Here is a 17,705-nt window from a genome sequence, read left to right as displayed (position 1 = left end):
ACAGTAGACAGTCGGCTACTGTATGACGAATCGGCGATACTCACTCGGCGAAAAAAGTGCTTTTTAAAAGCCTTTTTGCAAAATAAATGGTTTTTTTTTACTAAATCGGTGTAGTGTGCACACTTTCATTTATATTCATACTGTTTAACAGCCCGCTATAGTCCGACAAAAAGTCTACAGTCTACAGGATGTTAAGATCCTAAATATCGAATCAACTGCTAAGTTTCTGAGTAAAATAGAATGATTCTACGCTTCATTCGGTACCCTCAATAACGCACGATATAGAGACACGATACAAAAACAAGGGGCCCAGATTTCATCTCATAACCTGCAGGGCGCGGGCTTTCCAATATTATACGCATGTGTGATTGATTGTCGAACGTCGATGGACCACTACTTCGTAAATAGTGAATTTAGTTACGGTCTGATAAGGTGCATGCTGTAACAAACCATCGGGCGATAAGATAAAGGCTAAAATAGAGTGTACTTGGATTTTTGGGACAGCAATTTGATCGATGTGCCCAAGTGTGGGGTATAATGTTGATAGTAGAACGTTAATTTAACACTAGAGTGCTCGCGCGGGTGACATATAGGTATCGAGCTACAGTGCTGCCTTCTCAGGTATTCCTCGAGCATATATTGTCGCACATGATAGTAGTAACGCCATCTTGCTAGACGCATCAATGTGAGTGCAGAAAACATTTTAAAGTGTATGGGTGACGCATGTCCCCCGCGCGAGCACTCGAGGAATTGTTTGATCCCTTAGCATCGCGGTTTAAAATCAAGTTTACTTTCATTTAAGTTCAAAGTTATACTTTTTAACCATTTTTTAAACTTTTACAATAATTATATTGCTTTATAAGCATAAACTGATGCAAGAAAGTAGTTGTTTTAGATTGTAAGTAATGAAGTAATAATACACCTAGGGCTATAAAATTAAAAACCAGGATTTTTCTGGGGTTGCGAGAACACCAACTAGCACAAAACTTGCCAGTACTGTGGCAATAGACGATGTGTTTTTTGCTCAAGAGCAAGAAATCGAAGCACTCGTAAGCAAATGTAACAAGTGCAATAGGCGTTTTTGTCCAGATCATCAAATCAAATCGTGCCCGAGTTGTGATCAAAATATCACAGAATAAGATCAATCTATTGATAAACTTTCTAATTAGGTGATATTTTTGCCAAAATAATGGGTCCAAGGACTATTTAAACGACTTGAGTCTCGGCGACTCTAAAATATTTGGAAAATATTGAAGTATTTATTTTGGTGTATAATATGAGTTCATGAAAGAATTACTCACTTTTTTTTAAATTATTTAGTAAGAAATATTGTTTATGTTTAATATTATAAATTGTTTTACTTGTATTAAATAAGATTAGCAAAAATAAACCCATATCATAATGGGTGACATATGTGACCCGCGCGAGCACTCTAGGAGTATTTAGGGGCGCGAGCACTCTAGTGTTAAGCTAAAATAACTTCAAATTTAGTTTTATGATAGTCTTATTACGAATTAAATTTTAATGTATTTGATCCTTTATTTTCCATTTGTATAAATATAAAGCTATTATACTGAAAATAATCCTTTAAACGATGAACAAAACCGTTTCACTATTTCTATTTACAAGTCAAAATGTGCTTTTATATTTACAGGTGAAATAAACGTAAAATATAAGCTCCGACCATATTAGCTTATAAAGCGATATAAAATTACCATCCGATATTTTCTGCGGGAGTAACCGCGTTAACGTTAACGTTATTTTGCTCCGAAAATAATCATATTAACGTTACGTTATCATTTTTAAATTAGTACGGCGAATGCTAAAAATTTAAATCGACACGAAACAAAATTTCGTTATATTCATACCTAATTCGTTCACTTTGGACCATTTTAACTAACATGGTCAGCTGCAAAATCTGACGATTTTTGTACCAATAATTCAATTAAGTATGTTAACACTATGTAACTATAAGAGTTTATGACCAAAGTCAGTAAAAAAATTGCTGGAGCGGTCTGCGGTCGGGTTAAACAGCGGGCTGCATTAAAAGTTTGTCACATAATTTATAACGAAAAAGTGACTAAAAAAATTGATTGACGATTCATTCGGAAAATGTTGTTAGCTGATCAAATTAAAATATACTTTAGCAGTTGAAGCCATTTGTAATTTAAGTCCCATCACATAACAATACAAATGTTTGTTGTAAAACCGCATCTATTCCAACGAAACAAGGCTGCACAATGTTATCTTGACGTGCCGTCATCTGTACTTCTAATTGCGATCACGATTTCCCATGATACCTCTTAAGCTACCTCATTAGTCACCGCGCATTTCGGCAAATGAACATTCCCTGAGGTGACATCTAGAACTTAATTAGGTGTATCTTAGTACAACTCTGATTGATTCTATCTGTAATTAGGTAGTATTGATATAGGGCCTATTTATAGGCGAACGGTAAAGGTGTCGGACTGAGATCCGAGGAACGCTCGTTTGAACCCCGCCGCCTCTGGACTATTGCGGTGAACCTACTCGTAACAGAAGAAAACGTTTTCTTACTATGAGAGGTTATCGGGACTTAAAGTAATTTGTGTAAAACAAAATGACTATTATGTTTTCTTTAAAAACTCATAAAACTCATTTATTTTTAAGTAGGCTTCTAAAAAGCACTTTAACACGTCCCAGTATTAACCCTACCACTGCTTCGGGACAATAAATGGACCAGTGCTGAGAAGAAGCAGCGCAAGAAACTCAGTCACTACTGTCAGCCTCTTTTTCAAGGGTTTACAAGTTTAAAAAAAAGTATTTAGTACTTTGAGTCATAGATGGGTGAATAATGTTAAATTGTTAGTTTGCGTTGCAGAGGTTTCGCAGAATTCATTACAATAACCACAAAGGGGTAACCTGAATCTCATTTAGTGGAAAGTGATGATCAGGATCGATTCTGGTTTCACTAGAAATCATTAAAGAGAAATACGTCAAAGCGTCAATTTAATGCTTAAATTAAAAACAATTTGAATCGTAGTTGTAATTAAAGCAACAACAAAATGTTTAGGCTGAGTTGCACCACCTAACTTTAACAGTAACTTTAACGATAACTGGTGCTTTTTGTATGGAATTTGATGGAGAGGAGATATTAAAATTTGACGTTTGTCAAAGTTATAGTAAGATGGTGCAACCCCATTCTTAGTCTATTGTGTTCGCTATGACTCTTTTTTTCTTTATTTCGTCTACGGTCTAATCGTGTACCAAATTTTTGCCTAGACATTGTCGTTGCCTGAATTTAATGTCTTAAATAATATGAAAATAGAGTATTAATAATAATATTATGGCAAAACAAAGACAATTCTACGGTATCTTAGCTAGTTTTAATACAAGCAATTTCACAACAAAAATGTAGGTAATAATCTGACATGCTTTTGACTATTTAATAAAATAAACAGTCAAGTATTAGGGTATTTATTTACTTTAATCTTACACAAAGAAAGTGCTGCAAGGGGACTGAGTACACTCAAAAAAGGAATACTTACATTTGGAATAAGATATTCTGCTTCAAACGCAAAATATTTCACTATTTATCCTTATGAATAGATGTTTTACATCTCTATCATCCTTGGATTCAAAGGGAAAATAAGTGATGTGCCTTTGTCGATAGTATTTATTTATTTATTTATTTATTTATTTATTTAATAACAATCTTAGCTCTAACATTACAGGTTACCCCAATGCGATAGAGTAGATTAATTAGTACATATTTAACAATTAAGATTGCCGCTATGGCTATAACATAAAATAAATAATGTAACCTTTGTGAATTCAGTCAAAGAACAGCTGAATATGTCAACGGTTCTAGCTACTACATTAAGTGTACGCAACGTTCTGGTAATTGGCGCCTCTTTTAGCATATTGGTTCTTGCATTCGGAATTGCGAATAGAGGAGGCTGCCGGCGCCGCCATACGTACCGGTCCGGCACACAAAGCGTCATCGACTGCAGTACGACCTGGTTGCATACCCGCCCCCGTACTACTTTGAACATATACGTAGCCAGGCTTAGATCCCGTCTAACTTCTAGTTTGTTGTAACAATATCGATATCGATGACAAAAATGTAACTTAAACTTTTCCATGTATCGTCAGGCATCTACTAAACATCAATTAGGTACATTACAGAACGTTGAAAGTGAAAGTTGCTTCCTCGTTTAGTGTCCTTGGTTCAAATATGGCACAATGTTTTTTTATTCTTCCTAATCGATGACTTAAAATATTTATGATTTTTTTTACTCTACATTTGAAGGCATATTATCAAGTTCGTTTCGCGAGTTAAAGCAAAATATTATTATTATTTACTATAAGCCTAATAATATATGCAGATGATAAACAATCTGTACTACTATAGCGATTATAGTCGTCGTCGTCGTCGTCGTTTCAGCCAAATGTCGTCCACTGCTGGACAAAGGCCTCCCCCAAGTTTATTATAGTACTGTAATTTTTTTTTTATTAAATCGATATCGACAATTCGGTGACATTAGTGAGGATATCTACAAATGTTTTTGCTTAGCACTATCTTTAGTAAGTTGAAAGAAACTCATTTATCCTTGAGCCGGCAAAGAGCTAAGCTTAAGATTTTCTGGCTTCCACTGAAATCTGGGGGTTAAAAAAGGCTGAAAATTATGCATAAAGGTATCTGAATACTTGTATGTTGCCTGGTATTACGAATTAATAATAAACGAAGGTCCAGACCACACCAAAATATGTTTACTAATGATTTGTTAACTTTTTAGTAGGTACTTTATGATCTGACTCGGACTGTTATCCGAAAGAAAATAAGAAAATCTAAATATATTTATTGTAAACTCAAAGGTGACTGACTGACTGACATTGTGATCTATCAACGCACAGCCCAAACCACTGTACAGATCGGGCTGAAATTTGGCATGCAGGTAGATATTATGACGTAGGCATCCGCTAAGAAAGGATTTTACGAAACTCCACCCCTAGCGGGTAAAACGGGATCCACGCGTACGAAGTCACGGGCGGCCGCTAGTGTAGTATATGATGTTGACTGTACATTGACAGGTCACCTTTCATGACATAGCCGGATCTCACATCCAATCTCATTCCCAAGTTTACTGACCCTACCTCTATTGCCCAAAGTGCTCTCCAGCTAAATGAGGAACGTATCCTGACAATAGGTTGGCCCCTTGACCTCTTGTTATCTTTAAACTAAGGTTTTTCTGATATCCACACGAACCGGGCTTTGTGTAAGCCGAGATAAGTCCCCCTCCTGATTTGAATTAGAAAATTGAACAAGTAAATTGGAGCGATTTACTGTGAAGCAATTTATTTGCAAATAATGCGGTGGACTTTAATTTGGTGGGGATTTTTTCGCGGGCGTTTCGTTAGTTCGCTTGTTGGCGAGATTTTGTGGAGAGTTAAACGGAATCACGGTTTGATAACGTCATGACGAATTTATTGCATGTACTCATAGCTAGTATGTATCATAAAACTTTTAATTTGTAATTTATCTCACAAAAGAACCAGTATAGAAAAACCAATATCATCTCTACATACCTAAAAGTAAATAATGTATTCACACCCTGAAAGAAAAGCTTATTTTAGAGGTTGTAGCTAATATTCTATTCGATTAAAAATCATGTTACCTTTCATCTTTCTCCACCAAATGATAACGTATGTCACAATGATTAGGTGTAAGTAAAAAAAAGTTCCAATATCTAAACCTAAAAAAACCGAAATGATATAGCAACTTGTAAATAAAGTTTCCTATTAGTAATTACTGTTATTTCCTGATGTCTTATCAAAAAGAAACCACCACGCTGTTTCCTCGAGGAAAAACTGAGAAATTGATACAACTCCAGCGACTTTGCTTGTTATCTGAGGTAGATAAGACAAAGTAATTACACTCCCTTAGAGAAACGAGAAAACATGTCCACAGTGCAGTTAAAATAAGTTTACCGATTGGATGAGGGTAATGGAATAGAATGCAGTGGGGTCGTTTAATTAATTTTTCAATTTAATTACTGCTTATTAAAATATTTCAAATGGGCACAAATTATGCATTTTTGTACATATATCATCTAAGCACACTTGCTAGTTTCAAAAAGTAAACTTATTTTGGTAACCTGCCTTGTTCTGCGTACAAAAAAAAAACTTGTATGAGTAAAGGTGAGTATAAACTAGAGCATTTCTTTTATGTAAGGTAACGTTACGCATGTTGTTGAAAGCATCGCCCGCGCTCGTGCAAAGGCTCGCTCGTGCAATAAAACGGCTAGCGAGCTTGACGTGATATACTAGAACAATCATAGAGTGGCTCGATGTTCTGTTACAAGTAACTGCTAGTCTATACTCACCCTAATATGTGCAAATAGTACATTGGCAGACTAAATAGATTTGTGTACACTATTACAATTCTACTATATTCTGACTCGATTGTGAGGCCCCTCCACGAATGTACGAGACGACTGTACTAAGGTCTTACGTGACTTTGGGTTTATTCGATCACGCAGTGACACAGATGTCCTAATATACACGAGTGTGACTTGCTGGTGTAGGTATGATTTGATTATTTATTAGAATACATATACTTGCGAAATATCGTCATTCAAAGAATACAGATGGCACGTGGTTGGCGACATTTGCGTTAAAATGTAACGAAAAAGTTTGAATTTTTTGTAAAAAGAACACATAAGTCGCTGAAGAGCACAACATTTTTAAATTAATCGCCATATTCTAATATTTTATGAACTACAAACTTTCCTAGTAATTAAAATTTTCTGTCGTTAAGATTCGCCTCTCTATCTAAATATTTTTAATTTCAAGTTATTTTAAAAAGGCTGATGTCGAGAAAATTACCTTAAAAAGTCATAATCACTTTTATCTTCATTATTAATTTCGTCGTCCGTCTATCGGACAATTAAGCACCTTCCTTTTGTTTCTTCAAAACATAAACAAACCTAACTTCCAACTCTACATTGTAGTGAAAACTTTCCCAAAGCAAATGTTCGGGAAACCACAAAAATGTACGTCCGACGTACATTAGGAGCGTACGTGAGTTCTGTTTTATTGGATTGACGCTACTATGTCCTGAGGGAGCGATCGTGGCACTAACTTGTCGGGGTGTGACGTGTCTGACCGCGAATGACAGCGAACATAATCTCACCCTGCGATCTTTAGTTCGAATTGTGTGGTGAGATTTCTTGAAATGTATATTTATTTTAGTAGAGATTTCTTCTCTATCGGTTCATATATTTTTGGTGCATTTGTCCTTAGAAATTGTCATTGATTTCGTAGTATTGGATTTGTTCCTTGAGTACCTAAGTACCTATATTGTTCTTCTCTATCTTTTTGACATAATAAATATCATCGACAACAACTTATTGTACTTACACAGAAAAGACAATAAATTATTATCTTATCTTACAACACCTATTAGTATTCAAAGTCTGCCGTCTTTCTAGTGTTAATATTTCTCACAATATTTGTTTTACATTAATTGATTCCCGCCCAGTTTAGTCATTAAGGCCAGCATTGCTTTGATCTTTCTAGGTATTTCCAACAAAATCAAGTTGATTAAGAAGATAATACTTATTTAAAAAAATATTGACCCTAGACTTGGAACCCAGGATTGAATAATGTTATGTCATTAACGGGCTAGAAGAAAAATCATCTTTTATTGCTTAAATTCACAAAGCTCTAACATAACTTTAGCAGCGTACGTGTTTTGGTTTATTAGTTCACAATCCCGCGAGAGCCATTGTGGCGCTAAGTTGTTCAAGCGTGACACTCACGACCAAGTAAAGGTTCGTAACGTTTTGTAACGTCTTCAATCTGTTGACTCACTATTCTTAATAATCGTATACATATTTGCCTAAAATTGTAAAGTCTCTTAAAGCTCTGACATTCCTTTACCAGCGTACGTGTTCTGGTTTATTAGTTCACATGGTCCCGCGGGGGCCATTGTGGCGCTAAGTTGTTCAAGCGTGACACTGACGACCAAGTGAAGGTTCGTAACGTTTTGTAACGTCTTCAATCTATTGACTCACGATTCTTAATAATCATGTACATATTATTTGCCTAAAATTGTAACAAAGCTCGGACATTAGGCGCTGCTTTCGGGGACTGGTCAATCCAAGTTATTCAAAATTATGTAGGTATGCGAGTCATTTCTACTAGTACCTTAATATGTAAGTCTAGATATTAGCACGTCACTACCTTGTTTAATATACCACGCAATCTTGTATACCCATTCTTATGATACACCATACAAGAATGCATGGTAAATTCAGTGAACTGCTCCTGAATCGAATGTACCTACTACTACTATTTCTATTTATTTATATTAACCGGCAGACAGTGGTGACTGAGTTTGTTGCGGCGCTTCTTCTCAGCACTTGCCAAATGTTGGTCTCGAAGCGCTGGTAGGGTAAAAAGATTATGAGACATGTAGAGGCTCCTTAAGAGCAAAATGACGATTTGTAAGAACTATTTATTAGTCTAAACAAATAAAGAAATTTTGACTTTGACTTTGACTTATTACTTTAGCAGCGTACGTGTTCGGTTTATTAGTTCACATGGTCCCGTGAGCGCCATTGTGGCGCTAAGTTGTTCGAGCGTGACGCGCGAACGAGTGACGGCTCGTAACGTTTTGTAACATCTTGACTCACTATTCTTCCTCTGATCATGTACATATTCGCCTGAAATTTTAGTCTCTCAAAGCTCTGACGTTACTTTAGCAGTTTTCGGTTGTTTCGTTTTTTCGTTCGTTCTTAAAGTTTTCGGTTCTTTCACTGATTATTCTTCTTTCTTCTTCTGATATTGAGCTCGCAATCTTAATGCCAGACTTTAAATTGTCATTAGCGACTGACGTGGTACATTAGTGGTTAAACCATAGGATTCCAAAGAATAAACTAAAAACTCTTTTTCTCGTAAAGGGAAATAATAACTGAAATAATAGAGAAAAGAAGAATAAGTGTCTTGTCTGCAAAAACTTTTTGTTTCCAGCTTCAGACATAACAGTAAGTATCTAAAAATATTGGAAGACGTTACTAACTCATAACTAAACAATATGTCGAGTCTAGGTAACATAAACAAAGGCATATCACTTTCACATAACAAATCAAAACCTACCTCCACAACAAAGGAATTTGCCCAAGCATATTAGTATATGCTTGGTTTAGTAACCAACATCGTGACAAATGAAGAGCTCCAACGACGAAGTTATTTTCGTTCAAAAGAGTCGAATAAAACGAAATTTACCAAACCCCCTTTAATTACATCTGTTACATTGTTTGCTCCAAATAGATCAATAGTTGGAGCTCCCAATAAAATTTTAGTTCTCCGTAACGATTTTGTTAAAGACATGCAATTTTGTACCCTATCACTATATGAGCAGCGCTTCTATTGGCTTAATCTGTGTTTGGTAGAGAACATAAATACACGCTGATACAAACCGGTACAGTAATTAAAGGTTTGTCGTAAGAAGAAACAAAAGACTGTTTCAGATTTGTCCGTTTTCGGTGACGTCATGGATGTAGAGGAAAGATTTTCGTTTACAAGGACAAGTAAGCTCCAAGGTTGTTTCTTAATTGCAAACTACTTTTTATACATCCTAGTTATATTATAAATGCGAAAGTTTGGATGTCTGGATGGATGTTTGTTACTCTTTCACGCAAAAACTACTGAACGGATTTTGATCAAAATAATTATGACGATCTGTGACAAACTAAATTTCACGCGGGTGAAGCCGCGGGCAAAAGCTAGTTTACAATAGATTCGAGATTTGTGTGTAAGTATGTTAGTATAAATATGTAAAATGTTTAAGAAAATCGAAGTCACAGTCGCTGGTTAAAAGGTTTGTGGCGTTATACCACATCTTAATTTATTGTATTTATTTTTATATTTTATGGTTATGATTTTATTTATGTAGTCTATATTACTGATGTCTTCTCCCTTGGGAGGATGCTCTAAGTGAGTATAGACCGCATGCGGTGTCATAGACAAAACTCAATAACTATTGCCGAGAATATCAACCAAGATTTATAATTCATTAATTGTTACCGAGAATACCAATCTTTTTGACAGTTCTACAACTAGTCGTTAAAATAACTCGGAATTTTTCAGTTGATGAATCACCATCAAAAATTTGTATCATATTGTAACTGAGTTTTGTTCAACACGGATTTCAAATCGAATACCTGCGTTTCACTAAAAATCCCTCTGCAAAATTTAGTTGTGGACGAAGCTACACTGGTGACCCCGCGATAAGCAGCACGCTCATCAAGGTACATATTTTTACTACCTAATAACATCATGCCGCCTACGCCGCCAACAACCGGTAACAAAGCCGAAGATGGCTCAAAGAAAATGGTACAGCCAGATCTTTATCGTGTCGGAGTACGATTACCACCATTCTGGCCGGAAGAACCGGCGGTGTGGTTCGCGCAAATAGAGGGTAGCTTTGCGCTCTCGGGGATAAAAGACGATGATACCAAATACTATTACGTCAGCGCCCAGTTAGAGCATCGATACGCAGCAGAAGTTAAAGACATTCTCGTCAATCCACCGGCGAAGAATAAATACGACACGCTGAAATCCGAATTGATAAAGCGCCTGTCAGCTTCACGTGAAAAGGAGTTGACTCAGCTACTAATGCATGAAGAGCTCGGAGATAGGCGGCCTTCGCAATTTTTGAGGCACTTACGCCACCTGGCAGGGAGAGATATACCGGATGATTTTATACGCACGGTGTGGACCAGCCGCTTGCCCACAAGCCTACAGACCGTAATAGCATCGCAACCTGAATCTACTCTGCAGGCACTCGCTGATCTGGCAGACAAGGTACACGATCTGGTACCACCATCACCCCAAGTCGCTTCGGCTGATGCCGTACCAGGATCCCTTCTGGAGAAGCTCACCAAAGAAGTCTCTGAACTCAGCCGGCAAGTAAAAGCCCTATCCACCAGAGACAGAGGTAGGTCTCCATCAAGAAACTCGAGCAAACAACGCAGGGAGCGCACTAGGTCACAATCAAGCTATCGGAAGTTTCCCAACTGCTTCTATCATCATAAATATGGTGATAACGCAAGAACTTGCGTCAAACCTTGCGACTTCTCTTCATCGGAAAACGGTCGGGGCGGTCGGTAATGGCGACAGGCGACAGCCCCATCACAAGCTCTGGTCGCTTATTTATTACGGACCGAAGAACCAAGATGCAGTTTCTCGTGGATACAGGCAGCGATCTCTGTGTTTTTCCTCGTTCCGCCTTACGTAAACGCCGACCACAGACCAACTACCAGCTTTATGCAGCTAACGGTTCCGTAATAAACACCTACGGCTATGCTCATCTTCAACTCAACTTCGGTCTTCGACGAGAGTTCAGCTGGCAGTTCGTGGTTGCTGACGTGACCAAAGCCATCATTGGAGCGGACTTCCTATCGCACTACAACTTGGTAGTAGACTGCCGCAACAAACGATTGCTGGATTGTACGACGTCGTTGTCTACATCTGCGGCGACGACAAGACCGTCTGACGCCATTTCGTCGATCAAGGTACTTCACGGTGACTCGAAGTATAATGACATTCTTCGAGAATTCCCAGAAATAACTCGCCCTCCTGGCATTCATCGTGAAATTCGCCACAACACCGTCCATCACATCAAGACCACGGCCGGCCCGCCCATTCATTGCACTCCACGAAGGCTGGCGCCGGACAAGCTGAAAATAGCTAAAGAAGAATTCGAGTCCATGTCGAAGAATGGAACAGCTAGGCCATCAGATAGCCCTTGGTCGTCGCCTCTTCATCTGGCACCTAAAAAGGATAACAGTTGGCGGCCTTGTGGCGATTACCGCATGCTCAACGCTCGAACTGTTCCGGACCGCTATCCTATACGACACATCCACGACTTCAGCCACAGCCTATCTGGATGCCGCATATTCTCTACCTTGGACCTGGTCAAAGCATACAATCAGATACCAGTAAATAAAGAAGATATACCCAAGACCGCAATATCTACACCCTTCGGATTGTATGAATTTCCGTATATGACATTTGGTCTTAGGAATGCCGCACAAACATTTCAACGTTTTGTTGATGAAATGACGCGTGGATTGGATTTTGTCTACGCCTACTTAGATGACTTCCTGATCTTTTCAAAAGATAATAGTTCCCACCAAGATCACCTCCGTCAGGTATTTTCACGGCTGAAGGAGTATGGAATGGTTGTGAACCCTTCGAAATGTATTTTCGGCGTTGAGGAAATCAAATTTCTGGGATACCACATATCTGAGCAAGGTACGAAGCCTTTGGATGCAAGAATCGACGCAATTAAATCATTCCCAGCTCCCAAGACGGTTAAAGAGCTCAGAAGATTTTTAGGAATGATTAATTTCTACAGACGTTTCATACCTCGGGCAGCAGAAATACAAGCTCCACTGCACAAACTTCTGAACGGCTCTGTTAAAGGCTCTCATCCAGTTGACCTTCAAGCTGACAACCTGACAGCCTTCGAGCAGTGCAAGAAAAGCCTCAGCGAAGCAGCCTTACTTGCTCACCCGGAGTGCGACGCCTACTTAGGCCTGGTCACTGATGCGTCTGATACTGCAATCGGTGCAGTCCTCCAGCAGAAGAAGGGTACACAATGGCAGCCTCTCGCGTTTTTCTCCAAAAAGCTCAACTCAGCGCAGAGTAAATACTCACCATATGATCGCGAGTTGCTAGCCATATACGAGGCCATAAGATACTTTCGGCACATGCTGGAGGCTCGAGTATTCACCATCTACACTGACCACAAGCCTCTTTGTTTCGCCTTCGCTACCAGGAGAGACAGCAGCTCTCCAAGACAATACCGTCATCTGGACTTCATTTCCCAGTTCTCAACGGACATCAGGCACATATCAGGGAAAAACAACGTCGTTGCCGATACGTTGTCGCGAGTGGACGAATTGCAGACGCCAATCGATCTAGACGTCCTTGCTTCGTCACAATCCTCAGATCCTGAGCTGACTCACTATTTAAACGGCGAAACTTCGCTCCGCCTCAGAAAGCTTAAGATCTTTGAGGGCAGCTCTGAAGTCTACTGTGACGTCAGTACATCCTCACCCAGACCTTTCGTTACGAAGCACCTGCGTAAACAGCTCTTTGACAGCCTGCATAGTTTAAGTCACGCAGGCGCGAACGCTACTACTAAATTGATCGCACAGCGTTTTGTTTGGCCGGGTATGCGCAAAGACTGTCGAGAGTGGTCCAGAGGATGCCTCGCATGTCAACGCTCCAAGATCACAAGACACGTGCAAGCACCATTGGGAACCTACAGATTGCCCAGAACCAGATTTCGACAGGTTCACATAGATATCGTTGGTCCATTACCGCCATCTCACGGATACCGCTACTGTCTCACAGCCATCGACCGATTTACCCGCTGGCCTGAGGCGGTACCAATGATAGATATCACGGCTGAAACTGTGGCTAACGCATTATTGTCTGGATGGATCGCTCGTTTCGGTTGTCCGGAAGATATCGTTACTGATCGTGGACGCCAATTTGAGTCTGCTCTCTTTGGATATTTATCTAAAATAGCCGGCTTCAAACACAGAAGAACGACGGCGTACCACCCAGCATGTAACGGCCTTATCGAGCGACTTCACAGACAGTTAAAAGCTGCTATCATCTGCCACGGATTAAATTGGACTGAGTCGCTCCCGCTAGTTCTACTTGGGATAAGGAGTGCCTTCAAAGAAGACCTGCAAACTTCGTCCGCCGAGCTAGTCTACGGAGAAACGCTCAGATTGCCCGGGGAATTTTTTGAACCAACTACTGACACCACTACTGACTTGACGGACTTCACAGCAAGACTCCGAAGCATGGTCCAAGATCTGCAACCTGTTCCGACATCCAGGCATGGCTTGAAGAAGGTATTCATTTTCAAGGACTTGCCCACAACCAGTCACGTCTTTCTGAGGGAAGACGCTGTACGTGGTGCGCTACAGCCTGCCTACACAGGACCTCACGCAGTCTTAAAGAGAGCAGACAAGTTCTTCACTATCCTGGTGAAAGGAAAGCAACTGACGGTATCTATAGACCGACTTAAACCGGCCTATCTACTGAAGGACACCACAACCACCATCACCAATAAAGACAGCAGAAAGTCCGAAAGTCCAGAAACCGCCAAGAAAATCGCTGAGAGAAAGTCAGAAGATAAAGTAGCAGAACAGACAGATAAAAAGAACTATACAACTAGATCGGGACGCCAGGTTCGCTTCCCCGACCACTACCGGCCTTGACGGCCTCTGGGGGGGAGTGATGTGGCGTTATACCACATCTTAATTTATTGTATTTATTTTTATATTTTATGGTTATGATTTTATTTATGTAGTCTATATTACTGATGTCTTCTCCCTTGGGAGGATGCTCTAAGTGAGTATAGACCGCATGCGGTGTCATAGACAAAAATCAATAACTATTGCCGAGAATATCAACCAAGATTTATAATTCATTAATTGTTACCGAGAATACCAATCTTTTTGACAGTTCTACAACTAGTCGTTAAAATAACTCGGAATTTTTCAGTTGATGAATCACCATCAAAAATTTGTATCATATTGTAACTGAGTTTTGTTCAACACGGATTTCAAATCGAATACCTGCGTTTCACTAAAAATCCCTCTGCAAAATTTAGTTGTGGACGAAGCTACAGGTTCAATAAAAAAAACTAAAATATTAAAACAGAACACTTTAATAAGAGTATAAGTTTTATTTTGTTAAGACTTTTTACGAAGTGCGCTGAAGTGTCAAATTAGTCTGTACATTTTGGGGTACATTATAATTGGACTTGATGGAAAGAAGTGACTTGCAATAAAAATGGCGCTTGCTTACTTAGCTCTTTTTAAATTAAAAACACCCCTCAGAGTATTTTACAACGGTCTATAAGGAAAATAATTTTCTAAACAACTTACTCGTTTGAATAACTTATTAAAGTAACTAGTGGTATCGTCAGGGGCTGTAGAGAACACAAGAATTCTTTTGATTTTTTTTTATCCACAACGAGGAAGCTCTTGGCCTGTATCTCACCTGATGGTAAGTGACGATCAGGCCGAAGGTGGAAGCGAGCTTCACCCGGAATCCTCAACCACCGAGGAACTGGCTATCTTACCTCTAACTGCCGGAACACAACAATGCTGTTAACATTGTTGTTATGGCGACAGACTTAGGTAAGGTGGTGGTAGCTAGCCAGGCGGACTTAGAACAAGCCCTACCACCAACCAAACCGAACAGAAAAGTGTGCTCCCACTGGGAATCGAACCCGGGACCTCTGCGTCTGAAGCAGGTGGTCTTACCAAAAGACCACAAAGGCGGTTAAAATAAACTATAAAGACGATCTGGTGAAAGTGTGGAAATCTTTGGACAAAGGTCTCCCCGCCTTTGTCCAACCTTATCGCTCATACGTTTCAAATGACGTCCACTGCTGTACAAAGGACTCCCCCAATGACTTCCACAACGACCGGTCCTGTGCTGTCTGCATCCAGGCACCTCTCGCGACCCTCACTAGAACGTCGGTTCACTTAGTGGTCCTAGCGATTTAAAACCTAGACAGGCACTTACACTAGTCTTTCAGCCCTAAGAATCACAATATAAGTACTTATGTGACAATGTAAAGCCATGTATTCATTAGGCAACATTTGTTGATAAACTGTTTATGACTAGTGTGAAACAAGTTTACCATAAACACAGGTTTCTGAAACTTGGCCATCCACACTTGCTCTTCACTCATAGCGGGGAGCACGGCAACATGTATTCAAACAATGTTTTATCACCTATGTTTGTGGACTGTTTATAAACTGTTTACAGAGATGATGAAACATTATGAAACATTGTTTATGAACAGTTTATGAACAGTGTTTATCAACAAATGTTGCCTAATGAATACATGGTTTTAGTATTACAATACACAAGTTTATAGCTATACCTATGTCATGGATATGTCGCAGGCAAATTGTATGATTCCGCATTTTACAAACGGCGTCGTCAATTCACAAACGCTCGCTGTTCTATGAAATGCCGAAGGCAAAATGTAAATTGCCTTGGCACTTTATAATATGCCAAAACATTTGATAGTCAATTCAATCGCTGTTTACAAAATGCCGCGGCAAATTGAAGTATTTAGTTCCTTTTCTCACCACGCGAGGCGCTGCTAATCAAAACAAGAAAAATGGCGTCGGATAGTGGTGTTGTAATACAGAAAACAGTGCAAATTCTACGTATTCAAAGGACTTTTTACAAATAAAGACATTTATTATACTTAGTGAATTAAGAAAATTTTACGATTCACAAATAGGAGCAGTGAAAAAGCTATGGAAAAATAAAATAGTTTTTGAGGTTATCCGGCACGTAAAACACGCTAAGATGACAATGTAATCTGTTGCTCGGAGGACTGCTGCGGGATATATTGGTATAAAAAATATTATGTTATGTCTTCTAGACTTCTTCTTGGTATAATTAAAATGTAAGACTTATCTAAAGGACTGACTATCGAAACTTATTTAATGTCATATTTTTATGTACCTACCTATAGGTACGTCAATAGTTTAAATTTGTGTAGTGTTGTTTTTGTTACGAAAATATTTTAATTACTTTAGGAGTAGCAAGTATTTTAGGTTTGTCTTACTTGAATAGATACCTACCTGATTTCTGAAATTATGTCTGATTTGTCCAACATGTGTTTTATGATGGTCACCCTATTGCAACAATCATAGTCGAAATTTTATCAATTGAACGAGTTGCCAATTTGCCTTCGGCATTTCATAGAACAGCGAGCGTTTGTAAATTGACGACGCCGTTTGTAAAATGCGGAATCATACAATTTGCCTGCGACAGATATACGCCTACACTCTGATAAGCTAAACATCTTAAACACAGTAACAGATGCAGTTAGGGACGACTAGGACTGTTTTATCAATTAAATTCCGATCCAGTTTACCGCTTCCTCAATTAACTACCCAGTATAGATGTTTAATTATTTTGTGAGAACCGAACTGAAAACAAAGATAGATTTGTGGACTCTGATTCAATTAAAACTGTTAGGTACTTACTTCTAAAAAAGTTATATCACACGTTTTAGTAATAGCATCTTAGGCTAAGTTGCACCAATTTTCTTTAACCGTAATTATCACAATAACCGGTGTTTTGGTATGGAGTTTGACAGATTTAATTTTATAAAGTTAGATAGTGCAACTCAGAGTTCGTACTAAGAGTTTGTTGTTTGTTTAATCGACTGACTTTTGAAAGCTAACACAATATACTGTTTACGTTGACTGCCTGATGTTGACGTTGACGCTGATGATGTAAGAACATTTTTGAAACTGGCCTCATTCACAAGTTGACATCATGAAAGAAGAGACAACTGATTGACCATGGACATCATCATCATTTCAATCATTTATCATATCCACTACTAAACATAGACCTCAACCAAAATTTAAAACATTTCTCTCTAGATCCAAAATGATTCAAAAACTTGAATTGCTTTGCCTAATTGGTATTTTTTTTACTTTTGTTAATGTAGGCAGAGAGTTTTATTCGAAATTAATCGACTGGCTTTTAGTTAAATATCGAAAGAGAATACCATACATACAAGCAATGGCGAAAACCTAGCGGCATTTTATTGACTAGACTGAAGTTACAAATATATTTTACCTATA

The 17,705-nt window shown here is 38.7% G+C and overlaps 3 protein-coding genes across 3 annotated transcripts in view; all 3 read left to right on the top strand.

The window, feature by feature from the left end:
- Positions 1-17,705, top strand: part of LOC135088467 (THAP domain-containing protein 5-like) — a 462,607-nt gene that overhangs the window by 130,642 nt on the left and 314,260 nt on the right. The window lies entirely within an intron of this gene.
- The window catches only part of LOC135088471 (glutamate receptor-interacting protein 1), a 386,630-nt gene that overhangs the window by 64,480 nt on the left and 304,445 nt on the right, over positions 1-17,705 (top strand). The window lies entirely within an intron of this gene.
- Positions 10,324-11,157, top strand: LOC135071320 (uncharacterized). Its single transcript, XM_063965112.1, has one exon. It carries the CDS (start codon positions 10,324-10,326, stop codon positions 11,155-11,157), a length of 834 nt encoding a protein of 277 aa, XP_063821182.1.

This window comes from Ostrinia nubilalis, chromosome 4 (assembly GCF_963855985.1).
Source record: "Ostrinia nubilalis chromosome 4, ilOstNubi1.1, whole genome shotgun sequence".
In the NCBI taxonomy this organism is placed as follows: domain Eukaryota; kingdom Metazoa; phylum Arthropoda; class Insecta; order Lepidoptera; family Crambidae; genus Ostrinia; species Ostrinia nubilalis.
This window is presented reverse-complemented; position numbering and strand designations above follow the sequence as displayed.